Source organism: Passer montanus, unplaced genomic scaffold (assembly GCF_014805655.1).
Source record: "Passer montanus isolate IOZ18808 unplaced genomic scaffold, ASM1480565v1 scaffold12, whole genome shotgun sequence".
Classification (NCBI taxonomy): Eukaryota; Metazoa; Chordata; class Aves; order Passeriformes; family Passeridae; genus Passer; species Passer montanus.
In genome coordinates, this window is record NW_024358722.1 from 2556723 (window position 1) to 2577696 (window position 20974).

At 34.4% G+C, this 20974-nt stretch overlaps 1 protein-coding gene across 9 annotated transcripts in view; it reads left to right on the forward strand.

Annotated features, from left to right (window-relative positions):
• CEP170 (centrosomal protein 170) overlaps positions 1–20974 on the forward strand; it is a 93304-nt gene that overhangs the window by 29854 nt on the left and 42476 nt on the right. For all 9 annotated transcript variants that reach the window (XM_039697875.1, XM_039697881.1, XM_039697882.1 and 6 more), the window contains exons 4-9: positions 3499–3577; positions 4151–4209; positions 4319–4481; positions 7196–7330; positions 15310–15786; positions 18398–19041. In XM_039697875.1, coding sequence (XP_039553809.1) covers positions 3499–3577; positions 4151–4209; positions 4319–4481; positions 7196–7330; positions 15310–15786; positions 18398–19041 — 1557 coding nt within the window. The remainder of the gene's footprint in view (positions 1–3498; positions 3578–4150; positions 4210–4318; positions 4482–7195; positions 7331–15309; positions 15787–18397; positions 19042–20974) is intronic.

Below are 20974 nucleotides of genomic sequence, written 5' to 3' on the forward strand. Positions count from 1 at the left end.
TTCAGTCTCTAAAATGTGCTATTATGATATGGATTTTATTTCACATGCTATTCCTTTTTCTTTTCTTATAGTAGAGAAAAGAATGTTAAACTGTATTTCCACTGTACATATGTGGGGAAAATAATTATGCAATAACCATTTTGTATGAAAATTGATTTAACTAATGCTGTATTTGCATTTAGTTTTTCAGAATAATTTTTATTAAAAATCTCTATGAATAATTTGTGTCAAGTGATTGCAAACTAATACAGGAAAAATCCAAGTTATGGGAAATGTAAGGTTTCAGATGGCATGTTATGTTCTAAGGCTTTTCTAGGAAGTGCATATTCAGAATTGTAGCTAAGCATCACTTTTTATAAAAGTTTTTTAATATATAGCAAATTATTAAAAACAGTAACTTTGTCATCATTTTGTAGCCCTTTAGATACTTCTTTATGACATTTTTATTTGCACTTGTTATGGCTGTTATTTTGTAACTTTAAATGTTTGGCTCGGTGGTGAATAAAATCATGAGTTCATCTGTGACTGCCTATTTGAAAAATACTTAGAAAGCTACTGATAGTGAATAGTTTTGTCAAGTGCTTAAATAAATAGAAGATGAACTCTTCATGTTACTGCCTTTTGATCTTGAGATGCATTTTGAAATAAAATTCTGTCACTGTCTCTATTAGCTTTCCTGTATTTTAAGGTAACTAATTCAGCCTTCCCAAGAGTCAGTCTCAACTCCACGTGAAACCATTGAAGGGCTATATCCTTTGAACAGTTGTAGACATACAAGGACTTTAGTCCTTAAATATTTAATATACCTCTGTATTTTCAAAGTCAGTGTGCTGTTTCAAGGCAATGATCAAAAATAAGTTCAGCACATAGAATTTTTTTGCTGATACATTTAATTTTATTCCCTAGTTGTGTAACTCCTGTAGTCAATGGGCATACCTTCAGATTTTTGTTGCTATGTCACAAAACTGGAATTGAATAGAAATATATGTTAAAAGGTCTTCATTCAGCTCCTTTTTTTGTCTCTGATAAAGAGCTTTCAGTGATTTGCTTCACTTGATCTAATTCATTCTCAAGTTTGAGGTGAAGCTTCAGTTGCTTTAGAGCTGTTTACTCAGAGACATCAAAGGAACTCTTTCTTCCCACTGTTTTGGGGCAAGGAATATTAAGTCTCAGGAGTTCAGTCCTTTCTCTTTGTCTTTACAGCGTTTTTCTTACTATCACTTTCCCACTGTGCTTTTCTTTCATAACTCTGCTTACCTGGTTTCAGGTTAATGAAGAAAAAGCATTATTTTTGTAACACCATACTTAATTGTGTGGCAGAACAATGGCTCAGTACCATATGGTGAACTAGGTAATAATTCTTCTAGTCTAGCTGCTGTTTCCACTGAGAACAACACCTCCCTAGCAGCCAAGTGCCTCTTCTAGTGCTTTAGCAGCTTCTCCCCTGTCTTATTTTGCATATTTCATCAAAATATTTATTTTGCATCTCTCCAGTTGGTCCCATCTCTTTTGAGAACAGATACATACTTTTCTTAGTATAAAGGGTAACTCCATTCCTGGTATAATGCACTTTAAACACACATGATAATTCAGAGTGTGAGGGGAGATGGCTAATGGCAATATTTTGATTTTGAGTGTTATGAGTGTTATAATTTCACCAACTGAACTATGATTGCACCTGATGCCCTAATGCCTGAATATTCTTATATGTATGGTTGATTCACACTCAGTTCGGTGAAAAGGTTATAGGAGTCTTTTTTGTGGATTTCTAAATCTAGAAGTCTTTATTCTGGATGCCTAGATTTGGAAAAAAAAGGCAAAAATAAATTGTATTTCTGATAGTTTATTGTGACTCATTCTGGACACTCCTGTTTTTATTTGTTTTTCCATACAAAAAAAAAGATGAAGGAATTTCTCTTTTCTGAAGCAAATGTGTGCAGTTGCTAGTATGTAATTAGTATTTCCCTAGTATCAGTATAATTCAACTGTACTTTCTCCTTTGACTTGTGAACTCTAAAACATACTAGAAGAAGTGTTAGCAATCCATGGCCCTGATCAGTTAAGTTCTTCTCAGGAATATTTACAGGATAGCAAAGTCCTTTCACACTGATGTTTCAGGACTGGATTCTGAAAAGCTTAGCAAACTTTATGAAGGCTTAAAGACAGTTGACTTTCACTATTTAAAGAATAAACTTTATAAATCACATGAATTGAATGATTTAAAGAGGCAAAGGATTATTTATTTACATAGTAACTAGTTTTTTCAAGCTAGCTTTGTCTGGCATCCCAAAGCCAGACAAAAGCATGTGATGAGATTTTAAAGCTCCAGTGGCAGAGTAACTAAGACTTGGTTGTTTTATGCTGTCACTTCAGTCCTGAACATGAGGCTGTCAGTAGACTGCACACACAGCCTTTGGAGTTCTCTGCTTTGGGCATGCTGTGCATGCACATGAATTTCAGAACTCTGACCTGGGAGGAAAAATTCATACATGCACATAGACATAGATGTCTGCAAGGTGGCCTAAATTCTGTTGGTTCACTGAAATTCAGAGTGCCTTGAGGATAGTCTTCACAGAGGTTTATGCCCTGAACTCTGAAAATGTTAAAGTGAAATAAATATGCCTGAAACATTACTGAAAGCTTCATGCTTACAAACCAGTGAATAGTTGTACCCTTTGTTCTTATTTCCCATGGAAGATATTTTCTAAGTTTTTAAAATAATGAAATAAACATGCTTTTCCTTTAGGAAAAGAAAATTAAATGGATGATTCTCTTATTGTTTTGGGGAAGGGGGTTGTTTCTCTCTAATCACAGTTCATTCAATACTAAACTCATGAGCAAAACAGTAATTTAAATATTTGGATTTTTGACTTATTTAATTATTCAAGTGTTTCCAACTTCAGAGTGCTTTTAAAATAACATATTTCAACTGTTTCGTTCTTTAGAAACATGTACATGTTGTAAAAGTTTTAAGTTAGAAGTGGGGTGATCCTGTAGCATTGCAATATACTGAATTCTTACCACAGATTTTTTAGTGTTACTCAGATGCACAAACTTGGTCCGTGTTTTCTTAAGTCCTTTGACAGTGATTAGAAATAAGCTGCCTCAGTCCTCTCATATCCAATGCTCATCACAAATGTGATGATAAATCAATTCTGGCAGTTAATTTGGATTGAAAAAAGCAAATTACAAGAAAAATAGTAAGTGGAGGTGCTAATTCAAGGGAACATTAATCAACACTTCCATGAATATTCCTAACAAGATTAAATGTGCAAGGAATTTTTCAAGGCCAGTGTGCAGCTTGTTAATCAATGGTGTTTTACCTTCCTTTTGATATGATTTGTTAAACAGCTGGCAATTTGAGCTTATAGTTTCCTTGTGAATCAGCAGTAGAAAATTTGTGGTGCTGAAGACTTTTTTATAAAAGTAGTAAGATGATTTAATTTTGTTGTTTTGGAATTTAATGATATTCCTTTCTGTCCTCATTTGTTTCTGCAGACATTTGTGAACGATGTGAGGATTCCAGAACAGACATACATCACTCTGAAGTTAGAAGATAAATTGAGATTTGGATATGATATCCTTGCCATAAAAATGTAGTGTTGGGATGCACTTTACTTGTTAGAAGTATGGTTGTTTTAAGTGTTCTCATTGCTACAGAAATGCCTATATTTGAGAAAATCTCAGGGTTTACAATATTCTACCTTGGTCTGAACTACTGATAAAGTACATTTCATTGTCTCTCACTGCCAGGAACCTCAACTTTCAATTATGATTTAGAATATGATGTGTATCTTCTGTGTTGCTAAAAAGTACTACTTTTCTTTGAGGCAAATACACAAATATTTGTATCATATGCAGTTGTATACCAGCAGATAAGACAGCAATTAATTATTCAGCAAACTACTGAATGAAAAAAAAATACTTGTATTATTAAAACTCTAAGGTATCTACTCAGTGTTCTGTTTACATATAGTAAATAACTTAATTTTCTTTGATGAATATGATAGTGCACAGTATCCTAACATGACATATTTTGAAAGTTATCACTATTCTAGTGGCATAATAATAGGCTGCATATTTGTTGCTTTTCTGTAAAATCCTCTTGTGAATTCAGAGTTTTTTCAGAATTTTCCTTATAATTTCCTACATACTAACCTTTTTACTGTGGTCAGGGGAGAGATGAGAGTCCCTGAAGAAGCACTTAAGGTAACAATGAGCAGTTTCTGGATGTTTTTTGTCATTGTACAGTTATTATAACATAGAGAGGTTTTTTTTCCCACTCTTTGTGTTTTATTCTCTGTTTATTGTCATGTAGCATGAAAAATTCTCAAGCCAACTCCAATTGTCCCAAAAATCTTCAGAGGCAGAAGGATCGAAACAAAGCAGCTCCAAAAGTTCAGAATCCAAGGTAACAGATTCCACAGCTGAAGTGCACCACAAAACTACTGAAGCACTGAAATCTGAAGAAAAATCAGTGGGTAAGGTTATTTTTTTGTTACAGAAGCACAAAAACTTGGAAAGGATGTAATTTCCTTCAGTAGGATGATTGTGGAATTCTGTAGACAGTAAAAATTTCACATATATATTTATTTAACCATAGTTTAGGTGTAAATAATATTTTTTGGCAGTTAATTTCTACCTTTTTTACAGTAACATCCACACGTTAAGAAAATTTTTAAACAGAGATTTGATTAACATTTGTAAGATTTTTGCCTGTCTCTTTGCACAAGTCACAAACTTGTAGCATTTGTGGCAGGAAATTGTTATTTTTTGCAGTTTCAGTGAAAGTATTTGTTCAGAAACAATTTGTACTTTTTACCATTACCAAGTGCATTGTTTTTCATTTGGTTGGTTTGGGGTTTTTTCCCTTTTTATTGGGCAGGAGTTCTGTTTGGTTTTTTTTGCAGTTCCTAGCGTTCTTTGTTTGATGTGTCAGGATATAACCTCAGTGTTCTATTGTGGTTTAAAGATTTCTAGGTACTATAGTTTCAGGCTTGTTTCTACACCATCATTCATATTTATTTAATGTGTTACGGTGGCTCTGCTGTGGTTGACTTAAATTTGTGTGAGTTGTGCTGCCCCCGGTGTGGGAAGGATTTGGACCTGTTGGAGTGAGGCCAGAGGAGAGCCAGAAAGATGAGCAGAGGGCTGGAGCAGACAGGCTGCAAGATGGAGTTGCTCAGCCTAGAGAAGGAAAGGCTCCAGGGAGACCTCAAACAGCCTTTCAGTACCTAAAGGGAACTGGTGAAAAAAGAGGGAGAGCATATTTTACACAGGCAGTTAGTGATAAAAGACTAGGTCTGATGGCTTTAAACTGAGAGAGGAGAGATTTTGATTAGATGTTAGGAAGACATTTTTTACTATGAGAGTAATCAGCCACTGGAACAGGGGATCCAGAGAGTTTGTGGATGTCCCATCCCTGGAGGTGTTCAAGGCTTTGAGCAAGCTGGTCTGGCAAAACCTGTGGCAGGTCCCTTCCAACCCAAACCATTCTCTGATGAACTTCAGCACAAGGCTTGCTGAAGTGTAGTAGATATAACCAAAAGAATGAGAAAGGGATCAGGTATTGTTGTTTCCTTAATATGGAACTGTCTAGGTCTGATTTCTAACCAAATCAATGCTCACCAGGTTTGTTTAGGTTTCATCTGTTCTTCCAGGAGACTCACTTCAAATAATTCTCTTCCCTACATACAGGATTCTGTGGTATACTGAATTAACCTGTTTGTTTTGTTGTCTAATCCAGCATCTTGTTAAAGGTACCTAAAGTAGCACAGTGGGGGAGTTTTATCCTCACCCTCTGTTTTTCATTTCACTCTTCCAAAAATAACAGTCAGCAATAGGGATTTATATTTGAGTGCAACTCTCAGAAGCTTTTTAGGGATTGATTCTCTCTGTTGCTATATAAATGCACATCTGCTCATTATGGCTAATGCAGTGCACAGGAACAGAACTATGGGATGGTTTGGGTTGGAACAGAGTTTAGACATTACTTAGGTTGCACCCCCTTGCCATGGCCAGGGACACCTTTCACCAGACCAGGTTGCTCAAAGCCTCATCCAGCATGTCCTGGAACTCTTCAGGGATGGAGCATCCACAAATTCTCTGTGTAACCATCAAGGTTTTTTTTTAAAAAAATAATATTGACTATGGCTTAATGCTGTGTAAAAAGAAAGTACTTAAGGTCTTAAAATCATGTTGAAACATTTGGCATGGCTATGAAATAATCTTTGGAGTGCAAGTGTATAAAATACTGAAAAAAATGTTGATATTCCTAATCAGAAAAGTAATAGACAAGGTTCTAAGATAGACTTTAACATATGATGTTTTATTATATAAGGACTCTCTAAAATACATTCAGAACATCTGTATGACACTAGAATACCTAAATCTGTAGGGTGAGGTATTCTTCCAAAAGATCAGATCAAACCTAACTCAGCCAATTCGTCATCAGGTTAGAAATCTCAATTACATCAATGTTTTTTTTCTTACTTAATTTTTGCATTTAAATATATTTAACATGTGTATAGCACTTTTAGTTGTACTAAACTAAACTTAGTTAAATAATTTAACTGATGCCTTTAAAAAATTCCAACCTGTAAAATTGATTGTGCTTAGTAATGTTTTACACACAAGGTAACTTTCAGCACTCTGTAGTAGCTGTCAGCAATTTGGAACCTTGGCTACATTGCAAAATTTGATCAGTTTTTCATGCAGTGAGTTCAGATTTCATTGAAAGGTCAGTGTGGGTAAGAATGAGAATCTTCTGACAGAAATAGCAGCAAACAGCTTCTAGGAATGTTCTCCTGTCTTGATGACTTCCAACTGAAAGAAGAAATAATATTTACAGACATATCAGGGTAACAATAAGAGATGGTGGCTGCCTTTGATAAACATTTGTGCCAGATCAGGTCATTAGTAAGCTTTTATATTTAGAACCCAGATCAGTTGTCTTTTTGATAAACATTTGTGCCAGAAATTTTGATCAGGTCATTAGTAAGCTTTTATATTTAGAACCCAGATCAGTTGTCTGGCCTCCAAGTTTGTTGTGTATTTAGGCAAATGCATGCAACCATTTCACTTCAGCTTCCAGGAGAGATGATCCAAGCAAATTACTTTCTCTTCATGTGATTTTAACCAAAATATCACAGCTAAACAGAAAAGTTATTTCTTCTGCTTTGGGCTGACTTTATAGATATTTCTGCCATGCCTCGTGGGACACCTTTGTACGGACAGCCAGCCTGGTGGGGTGAAGATGAAGCGGATGAAAAAGGTGGTTGTAAGCCAGATAGCAAGCATGAAGAAAAAATGCCTGAGACAGGGGCTTCAGGTAAGTGTGTTGTCGTATTTTTGTTATTTTTTTCCCTTTACTGAACTGCTTATATTCTGAAATGGGGAACTAAATGGATGTTTGGAAGTTGCACAGTTTGCATAAATAAAAGCCTATTAAAAGGTGAGGTAGTTGAAGAATATATTTTTGTGAGAAACCATGTATTTAGAGAGATCAGTTTCACATATAATGTGTCAGTTTTCTAACATAAAACATAATTTTCTATCAGTAAGTATAGCAAATAACATTGCCTGAACCAGTGTGTCTTTTTTTTTTTTTTTCCGTTTTATCCATATCTGTCATTTTATATGCATAGGGGTATTTTACTGAAAAAATTTCTGAAAATTGTGGTTTTTATATTTGTGTGACTTTTAGCTATATAAGGTTATCTGTACTACCATTCTCTTCTGTAATTCAGTAAAGCTGTATTAGTGGGAATTGCATGTCATAGTTCTTGAAGTAAAGATTTGTGTAGTCTAAAGTTAAACTGGTAATGTTTATTCCCCTGTAATACAGACCTTTTTATTAGTTAGCTTGTCTAGACACAGTATGTATTGCCAGAACTTCAATCTCAGTACCTATAATTAGGCTTTTATATCTATCATCAGGCATATAAATAAAGTGACTGCTATTCTAATAAAGACAGTAACTTAAAACTTACTCAAGTTAGGACAAAATTCAACCATGTTTATTTAGCAGTTTAGGCGCTCATTTAAGGTCCAACAGTTTTAAGTTTGCAGTTTTTTAAAGTACATTAATTGAGGTCAGAATTTCTCTTTTCCTGTCATAGTACTTCCCTTGGTTAACATGAATCACATTTTGTAAGAGTTGGAGTGAAGTCTGAAAAAGTATAAATCAAACTAAATGAACACTTCAGTGTAGTGAAGACAATGTCTTTGGAATTAACTTTTTACCATAGAGCTCTTTTTAATGAGCTCTTTCATATTATTTTAAAGTTGTCATCATTCAGGCAGTAGAGTAAGTCTATTAAGATTTAGACTATTATAAATTATATATTATAAAGAAATCAGATAAAAACATTTAAATTAGTTTTCCCTCATTAAATATAAGATTATTGAAAATTGATATGCTGAAGTCTGTGTTTTTGATGCAATGCCATGCCATCAACAAGGTGACACAAGATTTATATTTCGTGTAGTGTGCCTTTTTTTTTCATAATTTTAAATTGCTTTTTCAGAAGCATCAAATTGCATCAAACGATTTACATGCTGTTATATTTATTTTATCAAGAGATTTTTCAGCAAGTGATCAGTGCTTCTATCTTAGCTCCTGAGCTCCAAGAAAAACAAGATTCCAACTTTCACTCAAACTAATCATGGAGATGCCATCTGTTTCAGTAGTAGACAAAAATAAGTTTGTTCTAGACTGAACTTCAGTAATGGGGGTATTTTTGACGTGATTTGCTTAGTGAAGTCATCATAAGGTAAATGATGAATAGAGAAGATAGATTAGTATTTTCTAAATTATTTAAATTTTTTGTTTGTTTTCCATATATATACTATACAAAAACTAAATTTAGGCCCAAAGCCTTCTTGGCAAATACACCATTTTGTCCGTTTTTAAAAGAAAATATTAGAAATCCCTTTTATTTGTGTTGTTGCTTTTGTTTAGCCATGAATGTATCTCCTATGAATAGTATTGATCTAAGAAGAGTGTAAGAATAGCTTTTATTTCGTCAAACTGAAAGACTCATAAATCTGCAGGAATGGAATTCAGTTTGAAAAAGTACAAACTAAACAAAAGCCTATGTGAAAGGAAGACACTGCAGAGAAACCTGACATTTTTGCAAAACCATTTAATTTGTGAGGATGTGGAATTAAAGTCCTGTGTATACACAGATTATTTATTTATTGTGATCACCTAATCTTTGAGCAGACATTAATTGTATGTTCTGCTAGTCTGGTTTTTGAATATTGTAGATAATTTTTAGTAGTGTTGGCAGAGAGTCTGAGGAGACATATAAGAGTTGACATTTGCTTCTATGGACACTTTGCAGTCTCAGAACACTGTGTCTGTGTAGATGTGTGCAAAAGACACTCTGAATGTTTTCATGCAATTATAAAATAATAAGATTTTTGGGTCACTTAGGTTTTATAATATAAAATTAATATAATTTTAGAAAATCAATTCAAATACACACATGTATGAAATAAAATTGGAAACTTCAGAAGATTATCATGCTTGGGTTTTTTAAAAATATAGGCAAGCTATTGAAGATGTTCAAGATTGGTGCAGCTAATTATTCTTCCGTGGGTAGATTGTATTATGTGTTTAAAACACTGATGTGGGACATGCTATTTAATATAAACTGCCTAAAAGTAAATACATTACAGGTGAATTCTTAAACTAAATCAAATTGGTAAGTCAGATAACATTTTAACAAAGTAATCCTATTAAATATCTGTGTCATGCTTTAATGATTTATTACATGATTATTTACTGAATAGAAAAGAAGACTTGAATTCTAAGAGAGGAGGTAAGGTTTAATGAGGAGATTGAAGTGCGAGATTTGTTTCTGTTAAGCCAACTATAGACAATTACTCTTTACAGTCTCAAGTTAATAAGATTATTTCAATGTTACTGCATTTCTGTTACAACAGAAATTCACTAATGAAAGTTATTTACAAACAGAGCAGAATAGCCTGGAAAACTTTGAAAAGAAGAATGCTTAAAACATTTTTCAGACATATGTAATGCTCTAAATCAATGATCCATAGATCTACTAGTCTGTATTAAAATGAGCAGTTGTGTGTACACCTCTGGCATGACTTTGTGCTGCAGCTGTTAAATGTCCATGTTATTGGCAGGTTTATTGGGTGTGTAATTATTATTACTGCCATATGTTACACTCTCACTTCCTGTGATAATGAAAACTGCATTCTCTGCTGATCTTACTTGTAGTTGTAGAATTTTATGTCATTAATGCCTTTACCAGAAATCTAAGAAAAGACAGAAATAAGTTTTTAAGAGGACTTCAGGCATCTGAAGTAATTCTTTCCACTTGGCATGAATCTTAATTCCAGCATTGCATAAGAATATGTCAGATTAAACATTCCTTGCACTTCAGAAACAGTGTCATTTTCAGGTGAAGCAGGCTGACAGTTATTTGAGAAATACCAGTGTAATCAGTGTGTGTAAGAGTTTGCACACATTGTAACGTGTGATGCTTAACCAGCAGTATTAGCAGTTAAGTTCCTAGAAGTTTTGTTCTAGAATTTTGATGAGTTTTGTCATTAAATATGTGCAAGTGCTGCATATAAGGCTTGCTTTGCAAAGCTCTAGCAGCAAATGTGCACAGTATGTCATGGAGAGCTTACAGAACTCTGAAGACCCATCACAGCAATACATTTAAATAAGATTAGTTTTGTCCTTTTTTTTCACTTAAACTCCTTTAAAGCAGGTAGTTAAATTATTTATTATGAGAGGTGGGGATTTATATACAGTTCTGGTTTGTATTTCTATTTTGAAAGAGCAATTCTGATATTTTTTCATGAGACTGGTTATGAAAGCATTAAAGGACAAAAATCTTCATATGCAATACTAGGTGAATCAAATGTATTTCTTGAAATCTTGCCTTTAAATAAAAAATTAAAAGTTTACTTCAGCTGCAAAGCAAAAAACTCCCAAAAAATGAAAATGTAAGTGGGAAATAAAAAATAGGAATATGAAGAGAAAGAGGAGGGGAAAAAAAAGAAATTCTGTTAAGTATTTGAAAACACAAAATTCAGCTTCTTTTATTACACATACCATTGCACAGTGCCAAATATAAAGCTAACATAAAAAATATTTTGGGATATTGTGTAAACATGATATTTTGGCTGTTTCTTATACCTACTCCAAATAAATATATTGGTTCAGGTTTACAGAATATTATTACAGGAAGTGCTTTGTAAATTTCAGATAATTTTCTTTTGCAAGTTCTATTCTTAAATTTTATTTTTAAGGTGGGAAGAAAAGAGCATTACTAAAAATCTGAAGATTGTGCAAAATATTTTCTAAGATTTCCTGTCATTGCAGATGATAATATATTAATATACAGAGGCAGTTTTTTGCACATCTGAATAGCACTGACAACTACGATTTTTCTTGTCCAGGTTAGCAAGTAAATGTTAAAATTCTGACTACTTGTGTAACTTGAAAAATAAGACTTATAAAAACTTAGAAAGTCCTAGAAAGTGTAATTGATTCTGCTAATGTCTCAAAGTGAATGTAGCATTTCTGATGGTCATCTCTGAATAGAATAGAAATCACTGAGGTTGGAAGATACATTCAAGATGATCCACCCAGCACTGTCCCCCCTAAACCACTGAACCATCACCAGTGCCCCATCCAGATGCCTCCTGCACAGCTCTGGGATGGTGACTCCACCATATCCCTGGACTATTCCAATCTATTCCAATGCCTGACCACCCTGACATGGAAAACAATTTTTTCTAGTGTCTCATCTGAATCTCCCTTGTTTCAATTTAAGGCCATTTCCTCTGGTCCTCTCGCTGCAGGCGCTGTAGAAGAAACCAGCCCCACCTCACTATAGCCTCCTTTCAGGTGGTTGTAGAGAGTGATGAGATCCCACCTGAGCTTCTTCTCCTCCAGACTAAGCAAACCCAGCTCCTACAATCATTCCTTACAAAACATGTACCCTAGTAAAGGATCTCTCTGAATCGCCCTTTCGTTAAGCCTCTGGTTTCCCAAATATTCTATAGCTTCCCTGCGTCATTCCTTACAAGACATTTCAATCTTAGTGTCACTGCACCTGGGTGGCAGCTACCAATTATTGCTTCCTGGCTTACCTTGTAAAAACAGTTGCTCAGTTATCTTTTGTCACTCAGGACCTTTGAAGAGTAAGAACTCCCTTTTTGCAGACAATCCTGCTACTTTTTCTGCCCCTTTCCTTTTAGTCTTGCCAGTTATGAAGTCCCTTCAGTGCCTGAAGAGATTGACATTCACAACCTACCTGTGCCGTCATTTTCCTGAAACTCACTTGCAATTGCTTTTCTTGCTATACATATACTATGCTTGCTCTGGTTTAAAAATTATAGAGCAGTGACAACTACTATCTTCAGTATTTGCTTGAAGGTTTTCTCTTAAAAGAGATTAGTGTCTGTATTTAGTCTGATATATAATTTCCTTCATTTTGGCAGATGAATTTTATAGTAGGATTTCAAAGGTAAGGCTGTTTTATAGATAACTTTTTGTAATATTTAGAAAGCTGTAAGGACTTGCATTTAGAGTCTGCGAGAAAAATATTGAAGGGTGGTTCAGATCTGTATTAATTTTTTGCTTCGTCATTTACTATTTCGTATTCTAATCAATTCTGATTATTTAACTTCCCTAAAAATGTGCTTCTGTGTACTAAAAAAGTACTTCTGTAGTTTTAAACTGTGTTTTTAGAACACTTCTGTATTCTAAAAAATACTTCTGACTAAAAATAGGATTTTTGTGTAACTAAAATTAACTTGGAAATTTTTTATTTTTATAATTGTTAAAAATTTTTATAGTTTATTAAAATTTACTATTTAGTTGTAGTTCAGTTTCTTGCTTTTTTGATTAAACTCTGTCTTAATTTAGATTCAAACTATATGCTAGCATCTGCTTAATGAAAAATATTGGAATCAAATACTGTGCATATTATTATAGTATAAAGAGTTGATTTGAAATGTTAAATTTGGTGTAGAAAATTTTCAAAAATTTTTTTTATGAAGTCCTTCATCAATGCTGGCAAAGCAGTGTGAGAGATCCTCTCATTGCTGTACATCTAATGCAATTTGCTTACTGTCTTACTATTTTCGAAAGATGGTAATAAACCAGATATTTCATAATTACTTAAAAATACTGTGTCTTGTGTGACCAGCAGAATGCTCCTGCCTTGCCCAAAATTAGAAATATTTCTTAAAACAGAGTATTTGCCAGTTATCTTTTTTGAACAAGCATTGAACACGATATCTGGCTTAATTATTGTCTGCAGGAATTGCATGATGTTGTCAACTTGGAAGTTCTCAGCAGAACCATGTGGGGGAAAAAGAGTTGTCTATGAATTGTCTGAGTGGTGGATTACTCTCTTTTTCAGTGACCATGTTTCAATATTGTAAGAATCCAAGCTCTAGATTTGATCCTGCCAGAGCTTGGTCCATTCCAGCATGTTAGCTACATGAAACAAATGGAGCGTTTACCTAAAGTCTAAGACCTGCAAACTGTGGATTTTATTTATTTCTGTACATTTTCTGTATAAGCAGAGAAGATTTTTTGTAACCTTTGCATCAGTGAAATAGATTCATTCTGTGTTGTGTGTCTGCTGGGATAAGTGTTTTCAGTAATGGTATTAAAAAGGCATTCTGTTTCCCTGGGAGAGGAGAAGTGAGGTGCTGTTGTAGTACCTGAAGACTCCCTCACAGATATAAGGTAGTGCAAAAAGCTGAAAAGCATTAGCTGGGGGATTCTTGGAATCCAACAGCACAATAGAAAAACCTGTCTGAATTCTGGACATCTTCTGTGTTTGTAACAGGTACTGGTAGAAAAAAAAATTAAAACTGCTTTGTTATCTGCATTGGAGTAATTTTATCCAATGGGTATCCAAACATGGCGATAATGAAGAATCTGTACTGTTCTTGTTTTCCTTCAGTGACTCTTTTTTTTTTTTACGTTTCCAGGTATTATTCGTTCCCTTAGTGTATTTCTCTGTATCACACTACATGTTTTTTTAAATTTTAACCCTTTCATAAATCCCCACAAGAGACATGTGTTTGTGAGGAGCAGCACAGGTGCATTATTCCATCCTGCATCCTTTACCCCTGACTTCAGTATAAATGGTTCTATTGCTATCTTATTGCATAATAGTTTCATACACAAATAACTTTCTCATCTGATGTAGGGTGGTGTTTTTCAGTACCTTATATCAATTAGTTGCAGTCTCAATTCTTTACTTGGCAACCTGAAATGATATCTTAAACATCTTAATGTGGTCCACTATAAATTGCTTTGGAACTATTCAGAATTCTTTTGCTGGAATCTAAGTTGTCATTGCTGCTAAGGTCTCAAACTTCTGTTTCTTTTAGTACATCTCTGCACCAGGTATTTTTGGCTGACTTAGTAGTTCCTAAAATACAGTCAGATCGTTTGTTTTCTTAAAGGCATGTTGGTACCTTTGCTGCAACCACAGGAAGCTTTAGCCTTCATTTAGGCCATACAGTGGAACTTGGAATTACTACCCTGTGCTTTTTATACTTTCTGCTTTTTTTAGCCAGTGAGGGCATGGCTTGCTAACATTGTGCATGCTTCCAGCTATTGTTCCTTTTTCTGTTCATCTATATGCTATGGCAACAAGTAAAATAAGAAAATAAGAGGACATGACAATAGAATTTAGCTTGATTCTTTGGTTTTGTTTTTTGTAGAAACATCAAGTGTTTGAATTCCAAAACACTTTCCAGTGCTTAGCAGTGTTTAACTTTTCAAGCCAGAATTAATGTTTATCTTGCATTAATATATGAATTGTTTTTCTGAAGAATTTGGCCAAACAAAATTATGCTTTCTATCCACTGCAGGAGATGGAAGATCATTAGCACTTGTTTTGGGAGCACCCTGATTTGACGTTTTTTCCAATAGATTGGAATTGTGATTATGATCATCTCAACAACTATGCCATTGTGATTTACCTGTTTCCCATTTTCAAATAACTCATCTGACCTTGACATCTTCTAAAAGTATTTTGCATGCACTTTGACAAATTCCAAATGAACTTTTCGGCACTTTACACTTCTCAAACTGCCTTCTCATTAATACCTTTTATATATTATTCTGGAACTATTTTTCCAGAACTATGGTGCTCAATCTACTCCACAATGTTACTGTTAATTCCAGAAATTACTCAAGTGGCCTTTACAGAATTTCAGAAACTTCTTGAAGAGGCTGAAATTCCCAAGTATTGTGAAATCTGTTTTTTTTTTTTTTATTTTTCCTAATAGGATGCAGCACAGATGCCAAGAAATCTGAAGAGCAATCTGCATCTGCAAGTGAAGAACTTTATCCTTTCTGCAGGGAGCCCAGTTATTTTGAAATCCCTACTAAAGAATGCCAGCAAGCTTCACAGGTAGCAGAGAGCACTATTCATGAAATTCCCACAAAAGATACCCAAAGCTCCCACGCAGCAGCTTCAGGGCACGCTTCCTTTACCATTGAATTTGATGACAACACTCCAGGAAAAGTAAAGATCAAAGATCATGTGACAAAATTCACGTCGGAGCAGCGTCACAAGTCAAAGAAACCTTCTTCCTCCGGCGGTCAGGACCTGCCGGGGCTCCAGACGGTGATGATGGCTGCTGAGAGCAAAGTGGCAGATTGGCTTGCGCAGAACAATCCTCCGAGAATGATATGGGAGCCAACGGAGGAGGACTCCAAAAGTATTAAGAGTGATGTTCCAGTGTACTTGAAAAGGCTGAAAGGTAAAGTGAATAATTGCAGCTATGCTTAGCTCTGAAAGCAGCGATTCCTGGCCAGCATGCAGAGGATCCCTGAGCCCGTGTGGAGTTCAGATCAAATCACAGATACTCCACATGGGTGCAAGGATCTGGGCTGGGAAATTTTATTGCTGAATTAAGAGCATAAGAAACCAAATGCTGAATCACTTTACAATCAATATGCTAATTGGAGATGTTCTAGTGTTAATTGGAGATGTTCTAATGTGGCTGAAAACATCAGGTGTTTAAACAATGATCTTGAAAAAGAAAAGGAAGAAACCCAAAATTTAGTTAAATTTTATATATCTCACTTTTTCTCATGAAGTACTTTAAAAACATGAATTACTTTTTAGAATAAAAGCTCTGAAGTTCATTTGTTTATGCTTTTAGCAACTCTTTCGATAGCATATCTTCTGTGATTATTTGTGTGTTCTAAGAAAATAATTTATGACAAAGAATGCATCATATACTCATTCTGCTTATATGGATCATGTTTGGTGGAGTCAAGTTTGAGTCAGGAATCGGACATAAAGGAGGAACTTCAATTTTTATGCTCAGCTTGTGGACTATTGTATTCAAATAAGTGCTGCTGATGAATGGAGTTCCAGGTGATAATGCATGCTAATTTATTGCAGACAGTTACATTTCAAATGAATTTAAATAAAATGTAACACATGACAAGTGTACTTTCTCTTGAGTGTCACTTAACGGAATAGAGAAGCAGATAGTTTTGATGTTCAGATGAAGATTCCAGTACCATTCAAACTTTCATACTGAAAACTTCTGATGAACTTTTTCAAGTCTTTCTTATTTTCCACTTTTAATTTCAGCTGGTTAACCCTACAATTCTCATTTTCCTTGGCTCTGCAACATTATCATGTCTAGTTCATAAACCAGCTGGGACTGGGTACAACAGTCTTTGCCTTATTGATGAAAAGTCTTCTTTTTAAGGCTGATCCTTTCAAATTTAACTAAAAATAAAATTCTGAAAGCAGAATTAGATTAATGTGCCATCATAAAGATAATGGTATATTATTTCTTCCAGTGTAAATCACATTCATGTAAACGTATTATATTCATGAACATTCTTTAACATACTAGCTGTGACACTTTGATAAATACAAGGGGCTTTGTTTATAAACCTTTTCCTGACAGAAACTTCTCAAAGTCTGATTAATTTTCATCTGAAACAGGTGTAAGTTATGGGATGCATATGGCCATAATAAATATCTGAATTTTGTAATCTTCTATGGCCTGTTTGTATTCTCATTCATTGGTTTTATTTTTAGATAGTAAATATACCTATGTGCTTTGAAAGTTTTTTTTTTTGACTCAAAGCTTTTTTTTCTCCTCAACTTTTTCTTATTGTATTCTGTACTGAAGTCCCACTGCTAATATTAGACTATATGACTTTCACTGTGATGTTGATACTGCTTTATTATTATTTGGAAATATATGAATCATCACAGAATTTTTGTAGGCACTCTTTTAACAAGTAGAAAACAGGAGTGTAAGTTAGGATTTCAGCTGTGTTTTCAGTGGTGTTACCCTAATAAATAAGATCAGCCAATATGTAATTACTTACTGTTTAACTGAATAGTAGCTGCATATCCTATTTAAATGAGAAAACCTTAAAAAACCTATTGAGAATCAAAAATACAGAAATTGGACATTATATAAATATATTTAATATATATATAAAAGTAAATAAATAAATATATATAAGCAGAATTTGATCTAAAGGAGTTCAGAGAGGATGAGAGTGTTCCTTCCCAGGTACTGAGCTAACACTTAGGAGTATTGATACTTTCATTGTACATGAGGTTGCTCTATGTTAAATACACTTACTATGTGTAAGTATCCAGCCTTTGTACATTTTCAGGTATCATTGCAAAGTACATCTTTAGTTGTATGTGTGATTTATGAAATATGTAATCCTTATTCATAGATCTCAGAGTAGTTCATGGAATGAATAAGTAATAACAACCATTTTACTTGCACACATCAGATGCTGAGCAGAGTGAATTATGGAAAAACTCATTGCTCTTCTTGGAAAGAGTAATAAAGAATTCAGTCCAAGTTTAAGTAGACATTTCTCATGATAAACTGTTGTAAATGTGAGAGGAATCCAGCAATATGAACTGTGGCTCTCTTTCCACTGTCGGAAGGACTTTATTAAGGTTTTCTTTTTCCTCTTAACCCTGCCTGGAATGTGTCAGTAGTCATTTATAATGAACTGGCTCTGTAACAAAATTGATATAATTCGAAAACATACTATAGTACAGCTGGTAAAATGCTGGCTTTTGTATGTCACTGATAAGTATTCACAGATGAGAATATTGGGGAAAGGATACTTCAAATGCACTGCTGTTACTGATCAGCTTTGAAAATGTTTCATTGTTTGACTTGTAGCAAGTTGATTTTATTTCCAGGAACTGTACCAAATTTGCAGAGCCAGGTACTGGAAGCTGTTGGAGTTTAAACAGAAATCCACTTTGAAATAATTTCCTTCCTAGTTTGCTGTTTGGGTTTTTTTGTGGATGTTGTGGTCTTTCTTTGTTTCACAGTGCTGTATCTTGTTTTGCTTTGCTTGTAGGGAATAAGCATGATGATGGCACACAAAGTGATTCAGAAAATATTGGTGCACACCGGCACTACAGTAAACGGGCAGCACTGGAAGAGCACTTAAGGCACCATCATACAGAGCTGAAAAAGTCACACCAGAAAGTCCATTCCACAGAAAAGCAGCAAGAGCAAGCTGGTTTGAGTCAGACTGCCTTTATGATTGAGTTTTTTGATGAAGACCATCCTCGCAAGAGACGTTCTTACTCTTTTTCTCAGAATGTAGGAGCTCTATGCCCAGAATCTCCATCTCCAACATCTCATGCACGAGCTGAAAGAGTGAAACCTGCATCAGGAGAGAAAGTCCCTTCACCTGTGCAAGCTAGCTCCTCACATCACAGAGCAGTACATGGTGTTCATGCCAAACTTCTAAGCCAGAAATCAGAAGAATCCTCTGCTGCGTTGCCTGCCTTACAAGCTGCATTGTTAAGGAGTTCAGGAAGCCTTGGCCATAGGCCTAATCAGAACCAGGAGATGGACAAAAAGTTGAAGAGCCAACATATTTCTGCTGCTAGTGAAAAGGACAATGAGGATGACCAGAGCGACAAAGGTACTTACACTATTGAGTTGGAAAATCCCAATCCTGAAGAAGTGGAAGCCCGCAAAATGATTGACAAGGTGAGAAACCTGAAATGCATTCTGATGTTACGAGTTTTATGGGATGTGTGGGCAGCTGTCTACCCCTTCAGTTCTGCTTATTAAAGCTGCTGCAATAACACAAGTTTTTAAACCAGTCTATAATGTTGAAATATGAAATGTCATAAGAGTAGCAGCAGGCATTTGGCTAAACATTATTCCTTTTTGCATACTGCTGTTGTCTTAAAGTTTGGTAGTTTTAATGTGTTTCCAAAAGATTTCAGTACCAGGCACCAAAAATCATTTAACCATAAAAAATACCAGGCACCAAAAGATCATTTAACTGGTACTTTTATGAGGGTGGTTCTTGTGGAAATACTCAATTGTTCTTGAAAGCTATCATCTCTAGTTTTCATTACATAAATTGGTTCCATCCAAATTATTATATAGATATAGATTGCAAATTATTTCTATACTTATTTAAAAAGTGTATTCAGTAACAGTGACTTAAACTTCAGTGTCAGCTATAAAGAGTAAGTATGAAAATGCTTTGATTTTCCAAATGTGTTTATATGATAGCAATGCAAATTTCCTAGTTTGCTTATGGGTAACCATAGAAATATCAATAACAATAAAAATTGTATTTGCAGTTTAAAAACTGTATTGAATAACTGTTCTTTGGATTCAACAGGAAGATATGGATAGCAAAAGCTATGTTTAATCATGTTACTTAACATGAATTGAAATAGATTTTTTTTCTGGTTTTCTTGTGTTTTCCTAGGTAATCTGTCATGGTAGAATGCCTGCATCTGATTCTAGGCTAGGGTTTTGCTAATTTAACAGTAAATTTATCACTTACTTGTTTTAGGATTATGTAAGGATTTATTTGCATGTCCCAAACTTTCCAGAGCTGAACAAATACATTAATAATTTAGAATTAATTTTGGCTAGTGTTGAAAACTGTGTTTTGCAAGACAAGCTAGCTTCACTTGTTTGATTTTGTAAAAAAAATCATGAAGTAGCGGGGAAAAGGGACATTTATTATAGATGGTTTCCTTTTAAAAAAGGTGTTTATGGAGCATTTGGCGACAGGGATTAAAGTGAAGGGTGTCACCTTCAATAAAACAATAAAGATAGTAGTTTCACCTCTTATGGATTCTGAAACGGAAGTTTTTGACTTCTTTGAATCAATGTTTAAAAAACAAATGGGAACTAAAAGCATTCCAAATGAAGCAAGTAAAGAATGACAAATTTCTACATTTATTTTTAAATTATAAAACTTCAACTAAATTGCATCAGAAAATTTGTAATTCGAGTTTTAGCTAAATATAGTAGTTCAACAGGATTTTTGGAAACTACACCAAGTAATGACTATTTTCTATTTGAAAGTAGATAATTTATGTACTTGATAAAAATGTTAATTCTGTCTAATATTTATAATCATAGAGTATGCTGCGTTGGAAGGGACCCATTAAGTTCATTGAGTCAAACTCTCAGCCCTACACAGTGCATTCCAAGAATGACACCACGTGCCTGAGAGTGTTAATAAAATTTCAGCTTTTTTGTGGCCTTCAGTACCCATTCAAGATTATCTAAAGTCAGTTTTTTGTTTGAAGCAAATCTCTCCTGTTACAGGAGATATTCAGGAAGAGGAAGTGAGTGGAAGCCTTAAGAATGATAGTAAAGTATTGCTTAATAATCTTAGTGTTATATAACAGCTTTTGGGTATCATAAATTTCCCTTACTGCTAACTTTAAAGGTGTCACCACTAGGTATTAAAGATTTACTATGAAGCAAAGCAGAGATGTTTTTTCTTCAAGGTCTTCTGTATCATTTCACTTCGTATCTGTGTTGAAATCTTATCAACAGTATATTTTACACCCAGTTCAAAGAGCCCTGCTATGCAATTCTTATTTGATTTGATAATATGAAGTAGTATATTACTATTTTTATGAAGTGCAGAAAAACAGCCAAT